Source organism: Pteronotus mesoamericanus, unplaced genomic scaffold (genome assembly GCF_021234165.1).
Source record: "Pteronotus mesoamericanus isolate MK-2021 breed Mesoamerican mustached bat unplaced genomic scaffold, CSHL_Meso_final contig_121, whole genome shotgun sequence".
In the NCBI taxonomy this organism is placed as follows: domain Eukaryota; kingdom Metazoa; phylum Chordata; class Mammalia; order Chiroptera; family Mormoopidae; genus Pteronotus; species Pteronotus mesoamericanus.
The window spans coordinates 655,523-668,733 of record NW_026555046.1 but is presented as its reverse complement, the minus strand read 5'-3'; the positions used below and the strand labels follow the sequence as shown (position 1 = coordinate 668,733).

Here is a 13,211-nt window from a genome sequence, read left to right as displayed (position 1 = left end):
CTAGAGAATTGGTATGACCCACCTACGCTAAGTTTATATACTATATTTAATAGTATAATTTTCAAATATGACAGGAATAACCCAGATGTGAAATGCTGAATCATTAATCACAGTGATGATTAATATTTCATAAAATCAAAGTGAGCCTACCCACCCTTGTGTCATCAGATTTCCATAATGTATGAGTCAAATTTAGAAGGTGCTTAATTTGAAAATACCAGATGCTCAGGTTGCAGAAAAGAAGTGCTTAAACTAAACCCTTCCAAAAGTGTGAGCAATATGATTTTTGGTCTAAAGATCTGATTTCAGTCTTCTAAAATCAGTTTTGGTTATTTTAATCCTGTAGAAATTCCATTTTCAGAAGGGTAAAAGAATGACATTTCTTGGGAGCGTAGTACAGGAAAGTCAACTGTATTCCGATATACAATTATACATATCCTACTAATACTTATCATCTTAAGACACTAGATCAAAAACAGAAAAATAACACACAAAATATTGTTTTTACAGAATCACAGAAAGTCAATTTCCTAAATAACAGTCTTCTTAATTTTTTGGCTACTGGCATATACAAAATCAAATGAAAAAATATAAATATAATTCATTTTCATGGTTTCTGTTATTTATCCAAAGATTCAAGGGACATATTTCTATTGTAGACCCTTGTTATCACTTTGTAAAAATAATATACTACATAGTTTACATATCATATAATGCTACTCAACATAAAAAGGAAATAGTCTCATATGTAGGTCATACAGAAAAGTACTCTGGGAAAGTACACACCTACGAGAATTACATAAAAATGCTTGTAACTCAGACACCATGTATTTTTACTACTCAAAGTAATATCTCACCATATATTAGAACAATTATACCATTATAAAAATAACCTGATTAAAACAAGAGGCGATAAGTTGCATGTTTTTAAAAATTATTTTTGAAAATTATTACTTTTAGTACATGCAAGATATACAATGGTAATTATTCCTATGTGACGAAATGTATATTAGAAGATACTTCTGTAACAGCATTTTTTATTGCTGAATTAATTCCTAAATTAGCTCCTCTGTCAAGACAAGTCTGAAAACAGCACACAGATATGTCAGTATTAGTCTGTAGCTTTATAAAACTAGGCACTTTACATAGCTGTAGTTATTTCACAATTCTTAACTGTGAGAAGGGTCACTATTTTAATTCCATTTTGACAGATAAAAGCACTACATCAAGAGCTTCAAATGTTCACCACAGGTTACTGAGGAGTCACGAAGAAGTGAGAACTCTGTGACTCCCAAGTCCTGGACTTGTGCTGGGGCTTCTCTCCTAAGTCATTTAAAACAAACTGGAGATTTTCTAAATGAGCCAGGAGCTTCTTTCAAAAGGCAAATTAATCCTGTTTATGCATAAGTTATTAGAATTAAAATTACTTGGTTTTGTTTCATATTTTAATTCAGCAGAGTAGTTGAATAATCATCTTCATCCTCTAATTTTATACACATTTTTTGGTAAAAATTTCATCTGTGGCCATGTTATTCTTTCAATTTATAAAAATTCTTTGAAAATAGTCCACTGTTTACTGTAAAACTTGCCCTAAAATATAAATGAGATTTCTATAAGATGCTAAATTCCACTGCAGTTTTTAGCGCTAACCTTATCTTAAAGATTGGGGAGAGGGAGCTTGTGTAAAATTTCAATAAACACTTCTTTGACAACTTACAGTGTTTTCAGTATGTTGCACAGCCTTTCCCAAGCACTAGTTTCATGGGATTTTTAAAAAGGTGTTCTGGGTAGAAAGGGCTCCATGATCTAGTATGTTTGAGCAGTGGGTTAATGCAACAGGTTTCTTTACTGAAGGACTTTGCAGAGCTTTTTAATGCTAATAAATATCTCCATATTTGAGTTTCCCAGTCCACAATAAGCAGCATTCCCAAACTAACTTAATTACAGAGACCCTTTCTTGAACTCTGGGAAAGACTGCATTATAGACATGCTCTGACTTAACGAGTAATATTTTACAAAAGGTTCTCACTTCGGAGTGAAATAATCACCTCCCATAATGAGTTTTAAATAATTTTCAACTCATTTTTCATGAGGGAATTAAAAAAATTTCAGAAACACATATATTAATAAAATGAGTCAATCTGAGTTAATATTTTGCTAAAAATTAAAGGACCTGCACAAACTCAACCATGACTACCCAGGTTGTCAATGCCTTGCTCGTGAAAGCAGCCCACGCTCCCCTTCAGCACCAGCTTTACTGGCCTGGCAGGCTGGCGGACCAAAGGGCACATCTTTCTGGCCTATCCTTCACTTGTCCCTCATGTAGACCTAGGCATGTTCTTTATTGCACAGACATTTCTCTTTTAATTTAAAAAGTCTTCCCTTTCCTTTGTACTTCAGCTCAGCTATTTCAGGACACTTCTTTTATTCTTTATTTCTTCATTCTGTCCCTGAAACCCTAAACTGACACTGTAAATTGTCTGAAAAGTACACAAATTCTACTGGTTAAGTTGCTGTTAAAGAAATGGAAAACCACCCATTTCGGGTGAAAAAAGATGAGATAGCGCCATCCAGCACAGAGCTCCCTTTTCAGTACTCATCTATCCTTTGAGAAACTCCTTAAGTCTCTTATTTCTTCTCAAATTACTTTTCACTGCTTAAGAAATTAGTTGTTAGTACTGTTTTATACTTTTTTTAATTACATATGTACGTCATATTCAGTATAAGTGGTTTGTTACTGACTTTCCCAGGAACATGAAGAAGGAACACTGTCCATAGGAAAATGTTCTAACTCCCTGCCTACTGAACCTTCAGAATGTAACACATTTACAAAGTCTGAGACCCCATGGATCAGCAAATTTTTCTTCACTTTATTCTTTCCTATCACATTTCATTTCTGGGCAGGGACAATAAATTGCTTCTTCCTTCTCATCTTCATCTTCTCTCAAAAATCTTCTTGCTTCTCTACAAAAATTAGATGGGTCAATTGGAAAGTGTTCACTAAAGCATTATATAGTATCCAAAACTGTAAGCTGCATCAGGACTATCTTTTGTTAGTTGCTATCATGTAATACATAAGGTTAATATGCAAACAGTGACCAAATAATAAAAAGAAGATCTGGCATAGAAGACAAAAAGGGTAACTGATATCAGAAGGATCTGGCAGAAATGCCCACATGCTCTACATCTGTGTATTTTTGTCAAAATGCCTGGTTGATGAGTGCCACATCTCAATTACAGTTAATCAACGACATGGGGAAAACTGATTTGGCTCAGTGTCTTTTATCCTGTCACAAGGGAAGAAATTTTATTAACAAAAAGAAATGATAACAACAACCATTCACTTCCAAGTATTTAAAGGCCACCACAGTCTTTGGGGGCCAATTTCCTTGCTGCAGTGGAAGGACAGTAGTGGATTCATTGTCACATATATAAGGAAACAGCAGCCCCCACCACCAAGAAAAAGGAGAGAACACACACATGAAGCACTTTCAATTTTTACCATTTTACTTTATATCCAATGCTTGATTTCACTACAAAACCACTTTTGTGAGTCACATACTATGTCAAAGTAAACAATCTAGGATGATGGTTTGCATGATCTAGGAAATGAGACTGGTACGACTATAGTTATAATTAATAACAATTGAAAACTGAAGCTAAAGTTATTGGCAAATATTTAGGAAAACATTTATCCTTTCCCCCACACATATAATTATTTTAAAATCCTATAAAACACATTTTTGAAAATACAAGGTTTTATTAATTATCTGAATTAAAATACTCAAATGAACCCTAAATAGCTGTAATTCCTATTTGTAAACTGTTCTGATGAGGAATAAAACAAATGCTAAACCCCATATAGTTTGTGGAGTCAAAACACCCAGCAAAATAAACTGACCTAAATTTCTAAATTTTAGCTAAAACATAAAAGCCCAAAGAACAGTCCTATATAGAAGAAAAACTGTATTACTCAAAAAGAACGAACGTTTATTCATGAGATATAACGGTTTTTCAGTCAGAGTACACTAATATTTTATTCACTGAGAAACCGACCATTTTTTTGAGCAATACCTTTTAAAAGACATAAACAAACTAAAAATAAAGTTAGGTCTCTCCTGCAATGTGTAATTTCTTCATTATGATGGAATGCAACAAAATATCATGCCCTTGGGTTGCTCAGTTTCAGCCAAAACAAATGCAAATGGCTTGTCAGATGACAGCTGTTTGATAAGGCTCCTCTACAAGACCTGCATGCTTTCCTTTTTCCGTGAAACTTGGGATGAAAGGCAGAAGGCAGGAAGGGAATTAATGTAGCATACAGTCTAAAGGCAATGCTACAACCGTGATTAAGTAGAAAAGTTAACAGGCACAGATTTTCCATGGCTTCGCTGCGTGCAACCCATCCGTGTAACAAGTTGACAGGCCTAGCGCGTCAGCTCCATCATCCCCTCCGACAGCTAAAACAGAAGCACTGCATCCCTTTTCGGAGAAAATTTGCGTTTGCACCATGAAGCGTTGTACATTATTTCTTGGCACTGCAGGGTGCTTAGGTCCATATGGAACCTTCACAAATACTACCACAGATCAAACCAGCAGCGTTTGCAGGCAGATTTGACATACCTATTTAAATGAACAGCAGGGGTCCTTGGGCAGCCTCGGGCTGTGCAGAGAAAACCTCGGTGGAAAGCTTGAACCTCAGCTCCATTACTCAGCAAAGACACACACTCTACATTTATCATTCATTTCATTTCTGCCAGGGCAAGAAGCTCATTTGCCCAAGGTCAACAAAAACAAAAAGAAGGTTTTCTTTTTTTTCCCTCCCCTCAAGAAATAAATGCACCTGACAAATGGGCATTTTGTCCCTTTGGGTTTGTGGAGCACCAACAAACATCAGACAGTTCTAAAACACAGAGGAAATGTGTGTGTATGGGGTTCAAACAACCTGAAATCTGACTGTGAATGAGGAAACCCAGTGAATATTTTAAAAATTATACAATGAATAAAATAAAACTTGACACATTTAAGAATAAAATGGGTTCTGTTGCTTAAAACTGGATATTAGCATCCAGGTTTTTCTCCCATAGTTACAACAGGAAACTCCCATATTTGCGCACTATCAAATACTTTAAGAGTTCTGAAACTGAAACTTCCCAGTACACCCAATTGCAGTTGGAAGTCTACATGTAATAAAATCATTTCTTAGGTGTTTTTTCTAGACTTTCTAGACTCAAACACTGCACTGGCCTATAAAAAGTTAACAACTGTATCTGCATAACAGAAAGTACAGTTAACTATCTAACTCTCTCCCAAGGTGCCTTACAACCCCTGACAGGAAATAAACTGGGCCCCTCCCTGCTTCATGTTTTACCTGGATTGCACATACACGAACTATGCTTGAGTATCTCTATCTGCTAACATGATTTCAATTTGTAAGAAAAAGCATTTTCAGGACAAACCATTCTGTTATAAATTCTGTTTACCTTTAGAAAAATGGACTAATAAAATATAAAGCCGTTCGACATATTGTCTCACCTCCAGAAGTTTTATTTTTGTCCATTATGAAACATACTAGGTAAATTGTGTAGTTTAGCAAAATCTCTGGTAAACTCAGTTACTTAGCTTATAGTTCATATTATTTATCATAAAATATAATATACTTACATGCATTAATGAATAATATGACTGCTTGCCAGTATAAAAGAGAAAATGAAATGGACGACCATCTTCTCCCCACTGGATTGCTAATAAAAAGCCAGATGAAAACAAATAAACAAAAATAAAATATACAGAGAGAGACCAAACAGATGTATTTAACTGGAGTTATGAGACATTTATAATTCTGATTAACTTTTAAAATAACAAAAAAGCATTAACATTTAGAATTTCAATATTTAGTTTTTAGCATGTAACAAGGGTACTTAATACTCACTGACATAAAACAATGTTTATATTTAAGAAACTATTCCTAAATATCTCACCATGAGAATTTCTATAACTTGTTTTAAATAAATACTCATAAAACAGACAAAATCATCCTCTTAGGGCAAAAAAATTTAGTTTTGGCTGTAAATACAATGCACTCCCATATTCTTAAAAACAAAAACTGATAAAGTCAATTATGTAATTTATTCAGAAAATTAGAAACAGGCATAACATAGTAAAGAAAAACACTAAAGGGCTTTTCCCATGACACATTATTTGTTTCAACTCTGTGATGACATATATCCGAATTTAAAACATCTAAAACAGAAGGGTCCCCTAAAAGGTGTTATGTGTAATTCCTTTTGAAATACAGATGGTCATTCACATCTAATAAACACCAAATAAACTGAGAAATGGAGTCTCTAGTAAGTAGACCAAACACTAACTCCAAGCCCTTTGCCTATATTTCTACTGAGCTGTTTCTCTGTAAACAATTTGTAGGAACTCTAATTTGTTAAAAGATAACATTCCTTTGTCTATCACATAAATTGTAAATTCTTTTCTCCCCATCTGTCACTTACTTTTTAAATTTTGTTTAGGGTGTCTTTCATAATCAAGAGTTTAACATATGTTTTTGTAGAATCTCTCACTTTTCTTCTATTGCAGTGTTTCTCAACTGTTTTTTTTTTCATTATCTATCCTATAAAGGAGCCTTTTAGAGATTTTTTTCCCCCGAATTGCCTCCTTCCCCATGAAATTTTAATACCTCAGACATACTGCATATGGGTTGAGGGCCAAAACACTGTAATAGTTGAAATTTTTTCACTTCTTCTGCATCAGTTTATGCCCTCTTGGACACAACATCACTGCATTGAGAAAGCATGCCTGAAAGGCCTTGTGCTTTATGAAAATTATTTTCCTATGTTTTCTTCTACATTTTTGTTTTCATGTTCAGAAATTTAATATCTGGAATTTATATTTTTGAGGCAGAAATCCACGTATTTTCTCCAGGAAAGTGAGTTGTTACCCATTAGTTTTTTAAGTACTACATTCTTTCTGTTATACCACCTGCACAATATGTAGGTAATCTTTCCCTTCTGAGGATAACTGGCATTAACCATGGGCCATTTTAAGTAACCATACTTAAAGGAAAAAAGACCAAAACTTCATAGTAACTGGCAGGGGGCAGGAGGGAGCACTGATAGGGAGTTTAGCTTGAAAAAGCAAAACAAGATTCTTATTTGCCAATGACTTATGGAAGAATTAAATACTTCTCCAACATCATTTTCCTAGACTTCATGAAATCCTGCATATTTTCCAATATTTATAACTTTACTATACAATCAATTTTCACTGTATTATTAAAGCTGTCAGTTAGAAAGTGACCAAGGAAGACAAACATCGTTGTTGCAGATAAGAGTTTACTGTAAAGCTTAGAGGAATTTTTGAGTTTGGTCTCATTTCATGTGAAGTGTGTGTTTGTGTATACTTGATTTCTAAAGTATGCATGTATATGCATATATATACATATATACACACATTTGATTTCATTAAATCTAAGGTGTCACAGACTTTAAGATGCCCCATCATGTATCTTTTACAAAGAAAAAGCTGACAGCACACTTCATAGCTGACATTAATTGTATAATGAATCCTGTTGTCAAAGATGTTAAAATTTGAAAAACCATGTCTTAGAATTTACAAAATATGGCATAAACAAATGTTGACACTGAATACTCTAATTTGATCTATTCTGCACCACCACTGCCATTTAATTAAAATCAGCTTTTTGCTGCATTTTGATATCTAGTAGGCTATGCTTCCTTCATTATTCTTATTTCTTTTAAAAAACTTCTTGCTGCTTCTTGCACATTTACTCTTTCAAACTTTAAAAATTTCTCCCAAAAGACCTACCAGGACTTTGACTGAAATAATATTAAAGTAGCTTTCAATCTTTCCTCATACAATCATGAAATCACTTTCCAGCTATTTAATTTTTACTTATGATTAAATTTTAAATTTTATAATTTTCTATATAAATCACGTACATATTTTTATGAGTTTTATTTGTATTTTTAGCTCTTCTCTCTTGATAATGCCTCCTTGGTTATCTGTTTTTTTAGAACATTAATTACACTAGTAATACACTCTTATTATTGTTTAAATAGACTTTATTTTTTAGAGCAATTTTAGGTTCACAGCAAAACTGAGAGAAAGATACGCAGATGTACCATATACCACCTGCTCCCTCACATGCAGAGCCTCACCCATTACCAACACCCCCGTCAGAGTGGTACATTTGTTGTAACTGATGAGCCTACAATGACATATCATAATTACCCAAAGTCCATGGTTTACATAAGGTTCACTCATGGTCTTGTACATTCTCGGGTTTGGACAAATTTATACAGACATGTGTCTACCATTATAGTATCACACAGAGCAGTTTCACTGCCCTAAAAATTCTCTCTGCTCCACCGATTCATCCATCCCTCCCCACCTAATTCTTGGTGACCAGTGACTTTTTACTGTCTGCATAGTTTTGTCTTTTCCAGGAAGTCCTATAGTTGGAACCATATATGTAACCTTTTCAGAATGGATTTTTTCCCTCATAGTAACAGGCATTCAAGTTTCCTCCATGTCTTTTTGTGACTTGAGAGCTCACTGTGAACAATATTCCATTATCTGGATATACCCATTTAATTATCTACTCACCAACTAAAGGACAGCTTCCAAGTTTTGACAATTATGAATAAAGCTGCTATAAACATCAGTGTGCAAGTTTCTGTGCAGACTTAAGTTTTCAACTCCTCTGGGTAAATGCCAAAGAGCACAACTGGTGGACTGTATGGTAAGATATGCTTAGTTTTATAAAACTGCCAAGCTGTCTTCCAAAGTGGCTGCACCATTTTGCGTTTCCACCAGCAATATATTCCTGTTGTTACATAACCTTGCCAGAACAGTGTTCTGGATTTTGGCCATTCTAACAGGTGTGTAGTGGTATCTCACTGTTGCTTTAATTTGGATTTCCCTGATGTGGAGCATCTCTTCATATGTATATAGCCTCTCTAGAGAGGTGTCTGTTAAGGTCTTTGGCCTATTTTTAAATTGGATTGTTTTCTATTGCTGAATTTTAAGAGTTCCTTGTATATTTTGGATAACGGTCCTTTATTAGATAGTTCTTCCCCAAATATCTTCTACCACTCTGTGGCCTGTTTTTTTCATTCTCTTGACAGCATCTTTTGCAGAACAGAGATTTTTAATTCTCTCCAGCATATCTGTACCAAACTCTTCCTCACAAAGGCACATTAGAATGCAAATAAATTAGTGTGACATTAGTATAAGCATAACCTCTAACCTGATCTAATTTTAATATTTTAATTAAAAAAAATTAGTCATAAAATCTATTATAAAAAACTTTTTTACCTTCTACATGACCATCATGATATGAGAGTTCATCTCTATATGTGAATGACTGCTAATATATAACAGTACAGCAAAAAAAAACCTGTTTACTTCTTTCTTGAGCAAACTTACCTTTTTGTTTAGGAAAAATCTGTTCAGGATGCTGTAAAAGAAATTAAAAGTGCATCAGATAATTATTGTAACATATAAAACTAAGTGAAATTTTTAAAAATATTAATTTAGATAATTACCTTCATTATTGGCCTGGCTCGCTTCTCAAATAAACCACTGGGGAAAAGATAAGCAATAGCTCTCTGAAAACATACATAAAGGGTCATTAACAATTGTTATAAAAACTAGTTAATCTTATGATTAACAGTTATTAAGTGCTTACTATGTGCCAGACATCACACTAAGAGTTTCATATACATTATCTCATTTCAAAATTTTCTAAAAGAGTAAGTTACCACATACAATTCCTCTGGAAGAAAAAAAAAATTGTTAACAAAAGTAGTCCCTAGTTCTATGACTCTCAGTAGATGACTGAAACCACTGAGAGTACCCAATCCTACATATGTTATGTTTTCCCCTATACATACATACCTATGATGAAGTTTATAGCTTCTCTTTGGCATATCTGAACTGCCAGCATCACTGTTCTTGTGCTTTGGGGCCATAACTAAGTAAAATAAGGATTACTTGAATACAAGCACTGTGATACCTCAACAATGGATCTGATATTAAGGGACTAATGAGTGGGAGCAAATACAGTGTGGACAAAGGGATGATGAATATGCTGGATGAGATGAGGCAGGACAGCAATTTCTGGAATTTTCCATTTAATATTTTCAGACTGAGTCTACAGGTAACTGAAGTGTGGAAAGCAAAAATGCAGATAAAGGGGAACTACTGTCATGTCAAATGTGAAAGTGATACCACACACAAAATAATCCCTCTTTTTTTAAAGGAACACTAGAGCTGCTCCTATCCAACTTCTGTGGTATCCAGAGCAATCGTTCTAACTCCGAGCTGGGAGTGCAAATATCAAAGACAGAAGAGTGAAAAGAGCAGCTCTAAGACTCACCCACAGTGACACCCACCAATTTTTCTGGCTGCTCTCTGAAATTTTCCTCAAGTTGTGAGAGGTTTTTAAACTATTTTCCCAAACAGTTCTCACAAATGTCTGTTTCTCAGTGGGGATGCTACTGGCACTCTGAGTATCAGAGCTCCATTGCAGGAAACTTTCCCCTATACTGCAGGGCATTAAACATCCTTAGCTCTTTTCTACAATAAAAATCTGTGCCAGTGATATCCCCAGTGCTTCTGACAAATCTCTCTCTCTCTCCCCCCCCTTCTCTCTCTCTCTCCCTCTCTCTCTCCCTCCCTCCCTCTCTCCCTCCCTCCCTCTCTCTCTGTCTCTCCCCCCCAAATGTCCTTCCTTTATTTACCTCTTAAGGAGCACCACTGCTGCCACCTGAGGACTGCTTTAGCCCTTTGTCTTTTCCAATAGCCCTTCTCACAATTAAAAGCAAAAATATAAAACAAACAAACAAAAAGACACCTACCCACCCACCCACCCAAACTAAGTAAATGCTCATTTTTGTTGAACAATGTCAGATGAAAAGTCTGTGGCCTTGAGGTAAGGGAACTGGCACCTCCAGTGAACACTGCGCTGTCTTCCGGAGAGCCTGTTCCCAGCCAGGGTTTGCTCTCTCCTTCACACGGTAAGTGTGCTGGACCCCGTTCTGCTCCTGAAAGTAGTGCCTATAATTTGGGGGGATTCAAATTCAATTATATTAGGAGCCCAGCTGTGTCTCTAGGTCAAGCTTCATTCCCACTGAAGCTTTGGCCAATAAAATTGACACTAGAAAAGTTAAATATCAGAGTGTTAATTTTGTGAACTTTTTCTTTCTAAAACCAGGGATACCTCTCCCTTTCTTCTCTGAAGGAGACAAGGTGGACTTTTTAATAAGTGATGTGAGTAAACACCATGGGAAAAAGATAAAACTGGATCTAACCCTCAAACCATACACTAGAATAAGCTCTACATGAGTCAGAGAACTAAACAAAGAAGATGGAAACAAACCAAGTACTAGAAGACAACATGGTGAATTCCTTTATAATGTAAATATGCAGTCTTTCTTAACTATGACTCAAAATTCAGAAGCAAAAAAAATCGACCAATTAAACTACATTAAAAATGAAAAACTATGGCTCAAATGTATTTATAATAAGAAAGGTACAATTAAAACCACTGAGATAACACTTTTCATCTAACAGAAGTAGCAAAAATGCTAAAGCTTGAGAGCACACTGCTGGAGTGGTTAAGAGACACTGGCGGTGCCATGCTGGTGGGAGTGTCAAATGGCACCACCCTCAGGTTGGAAGATTGACACTAACAAAATGACATGTTTTCCCCAGCAATCCCACTTCTATAAAATTACTCTGAAGATACCGCCCCCCCAAATACAAAACAACATAAGCACAGGTTATTTATGGATTTATAGGAGCAAAATATTAGATACAACTAAATCCCCATACACAGAAGTTTTATTTGAATCAATGATGGTACATTTATGTGATCAAGTATTTTATACCCATAAAAAAAATTGAGAAAGGCAAGATGCAAAAGAAATATATAAGAATGAAACCATTGGTGCCAGAAAGAGAAACAGAAATAAAAGAATACGTATTGGAATAGGAGAAAAGTATACATAGGTTTCTTTTTGCAAACATAAACACAGGAAGAATAAAGTGGAAAATAATAAAAAACAATTACCTATTAAGGGCTGGGTGGGAGCAGGGTGAGAGGTCCAAGGAGAAAGACTTCTCTGAGTATAATTTTTTGTATACTTGAACTGCCATTGTTTTATATATTAAAGGCTAAAAATTTCAAAAGAAACTCTGAAACTTAATACAAAAAAAGGAAATAAACCTAATTTCTAACAACAAAAATAACTGCAAACAAATCTTCAGCTTTCCTTGGTGTTCCTATTGTTAGTAGTAATATTATTATAATTCTGAAACATTTTGTTTATATTGCAGCATAAAGGAAATGAGTAAATATATTAATTTTATAACTACCAAAATGTTATTGTAGAAGAGATACTAATATGTTAAGTAATGTTCAATTTGATTTAGACAAATCAATATAAACTCATGATCCTCAAAAAACATTATTTCCTATATTATTTCTGTAATATTTTTTAAGTTCTGTCCCTTGAATGAGCACAGAAGCAACAGAACTCCTGGAGCAATGGGTGACCAAGCTAAACCTTGGTTTCTAAGTTTTCTATTATAAAGAACAGAGTACCTTGAGGAAATGGCTGGTTCTAGAACTAAGGCAGAGAAAGTAAAAAAACAAGCCTGAGGCATCCATCTTCCTAAGCCAGAAAACAAGCAAGTGCTCAAAAGGTCACAGAGGCCAACTTCCAGAAACCTCCCAATGGCCAGAGCTGGGAAAATCTGAACATAAAAGAACAATGACAAGGCCTTATAACCTTCTATATGTGAGTATGTGTATGTTCAAGAGTGTGCACACACACCCCTTGAAGGGGGCGGGGGGAGAAAAGGAAAGCCTCTTTATAAAACAATACCAGTTAGTAAAAGTAGAAGGAATGACAGAAGTAGAAAACCATTGTTTTACAACTTCCAAGGTAATCATTAATTCCTGACAAGGATCATCAATGGATGCTAAAGTCATTTGATGAAAGGTTTATGGGGAATAGAATATTCTCATGGACTCAAAATATCCTACAGATTACCAGTTAGTTACAGAAGGAAAAACTTCCTTTCACAATAAAGAGGTTTCATGGTCACCGCCTTCACCAAGGGATCAGGCATACTGCTCAATCCACAGTGGCACAAACTAACTGTGCTTA

The 13,211-nt window shown here is 35.0% G+C and overlaps 1 protein-coding gene across 1 annotated transcript in view; it reads right to left on the bottom strand.

Moving 5' to 3' along the window:
- Positions 1 to 13,211, bottom strand: part of MRPS9 (mitochondrial ribosomal protein S9) — a 44,910-nt gene that overhangs the window by 15,533 nt on the left and 16,166 nt on the right. The window contains exons 3-5 of the mRNA XM_054585738.1: positions 9,582 to 9,644; positions 9,463 to 9,493; positions 5,665 to 5,744 (exon numbers count right to left, since the gene is read on the bottom strand). Of these exons, the coding sequence (XP_054441713.1) occupies positions 5,665 to 5,744; positions 9,463 to 9,493; positions 9,582 to 9,644 (174 nt within the window). The remainder of the gene's footprint in view (positions 1 to 5,664; positions 5,745 to 9,462; positions 9,494 to 9,581; positions 9,645 to 13,211) is intronic.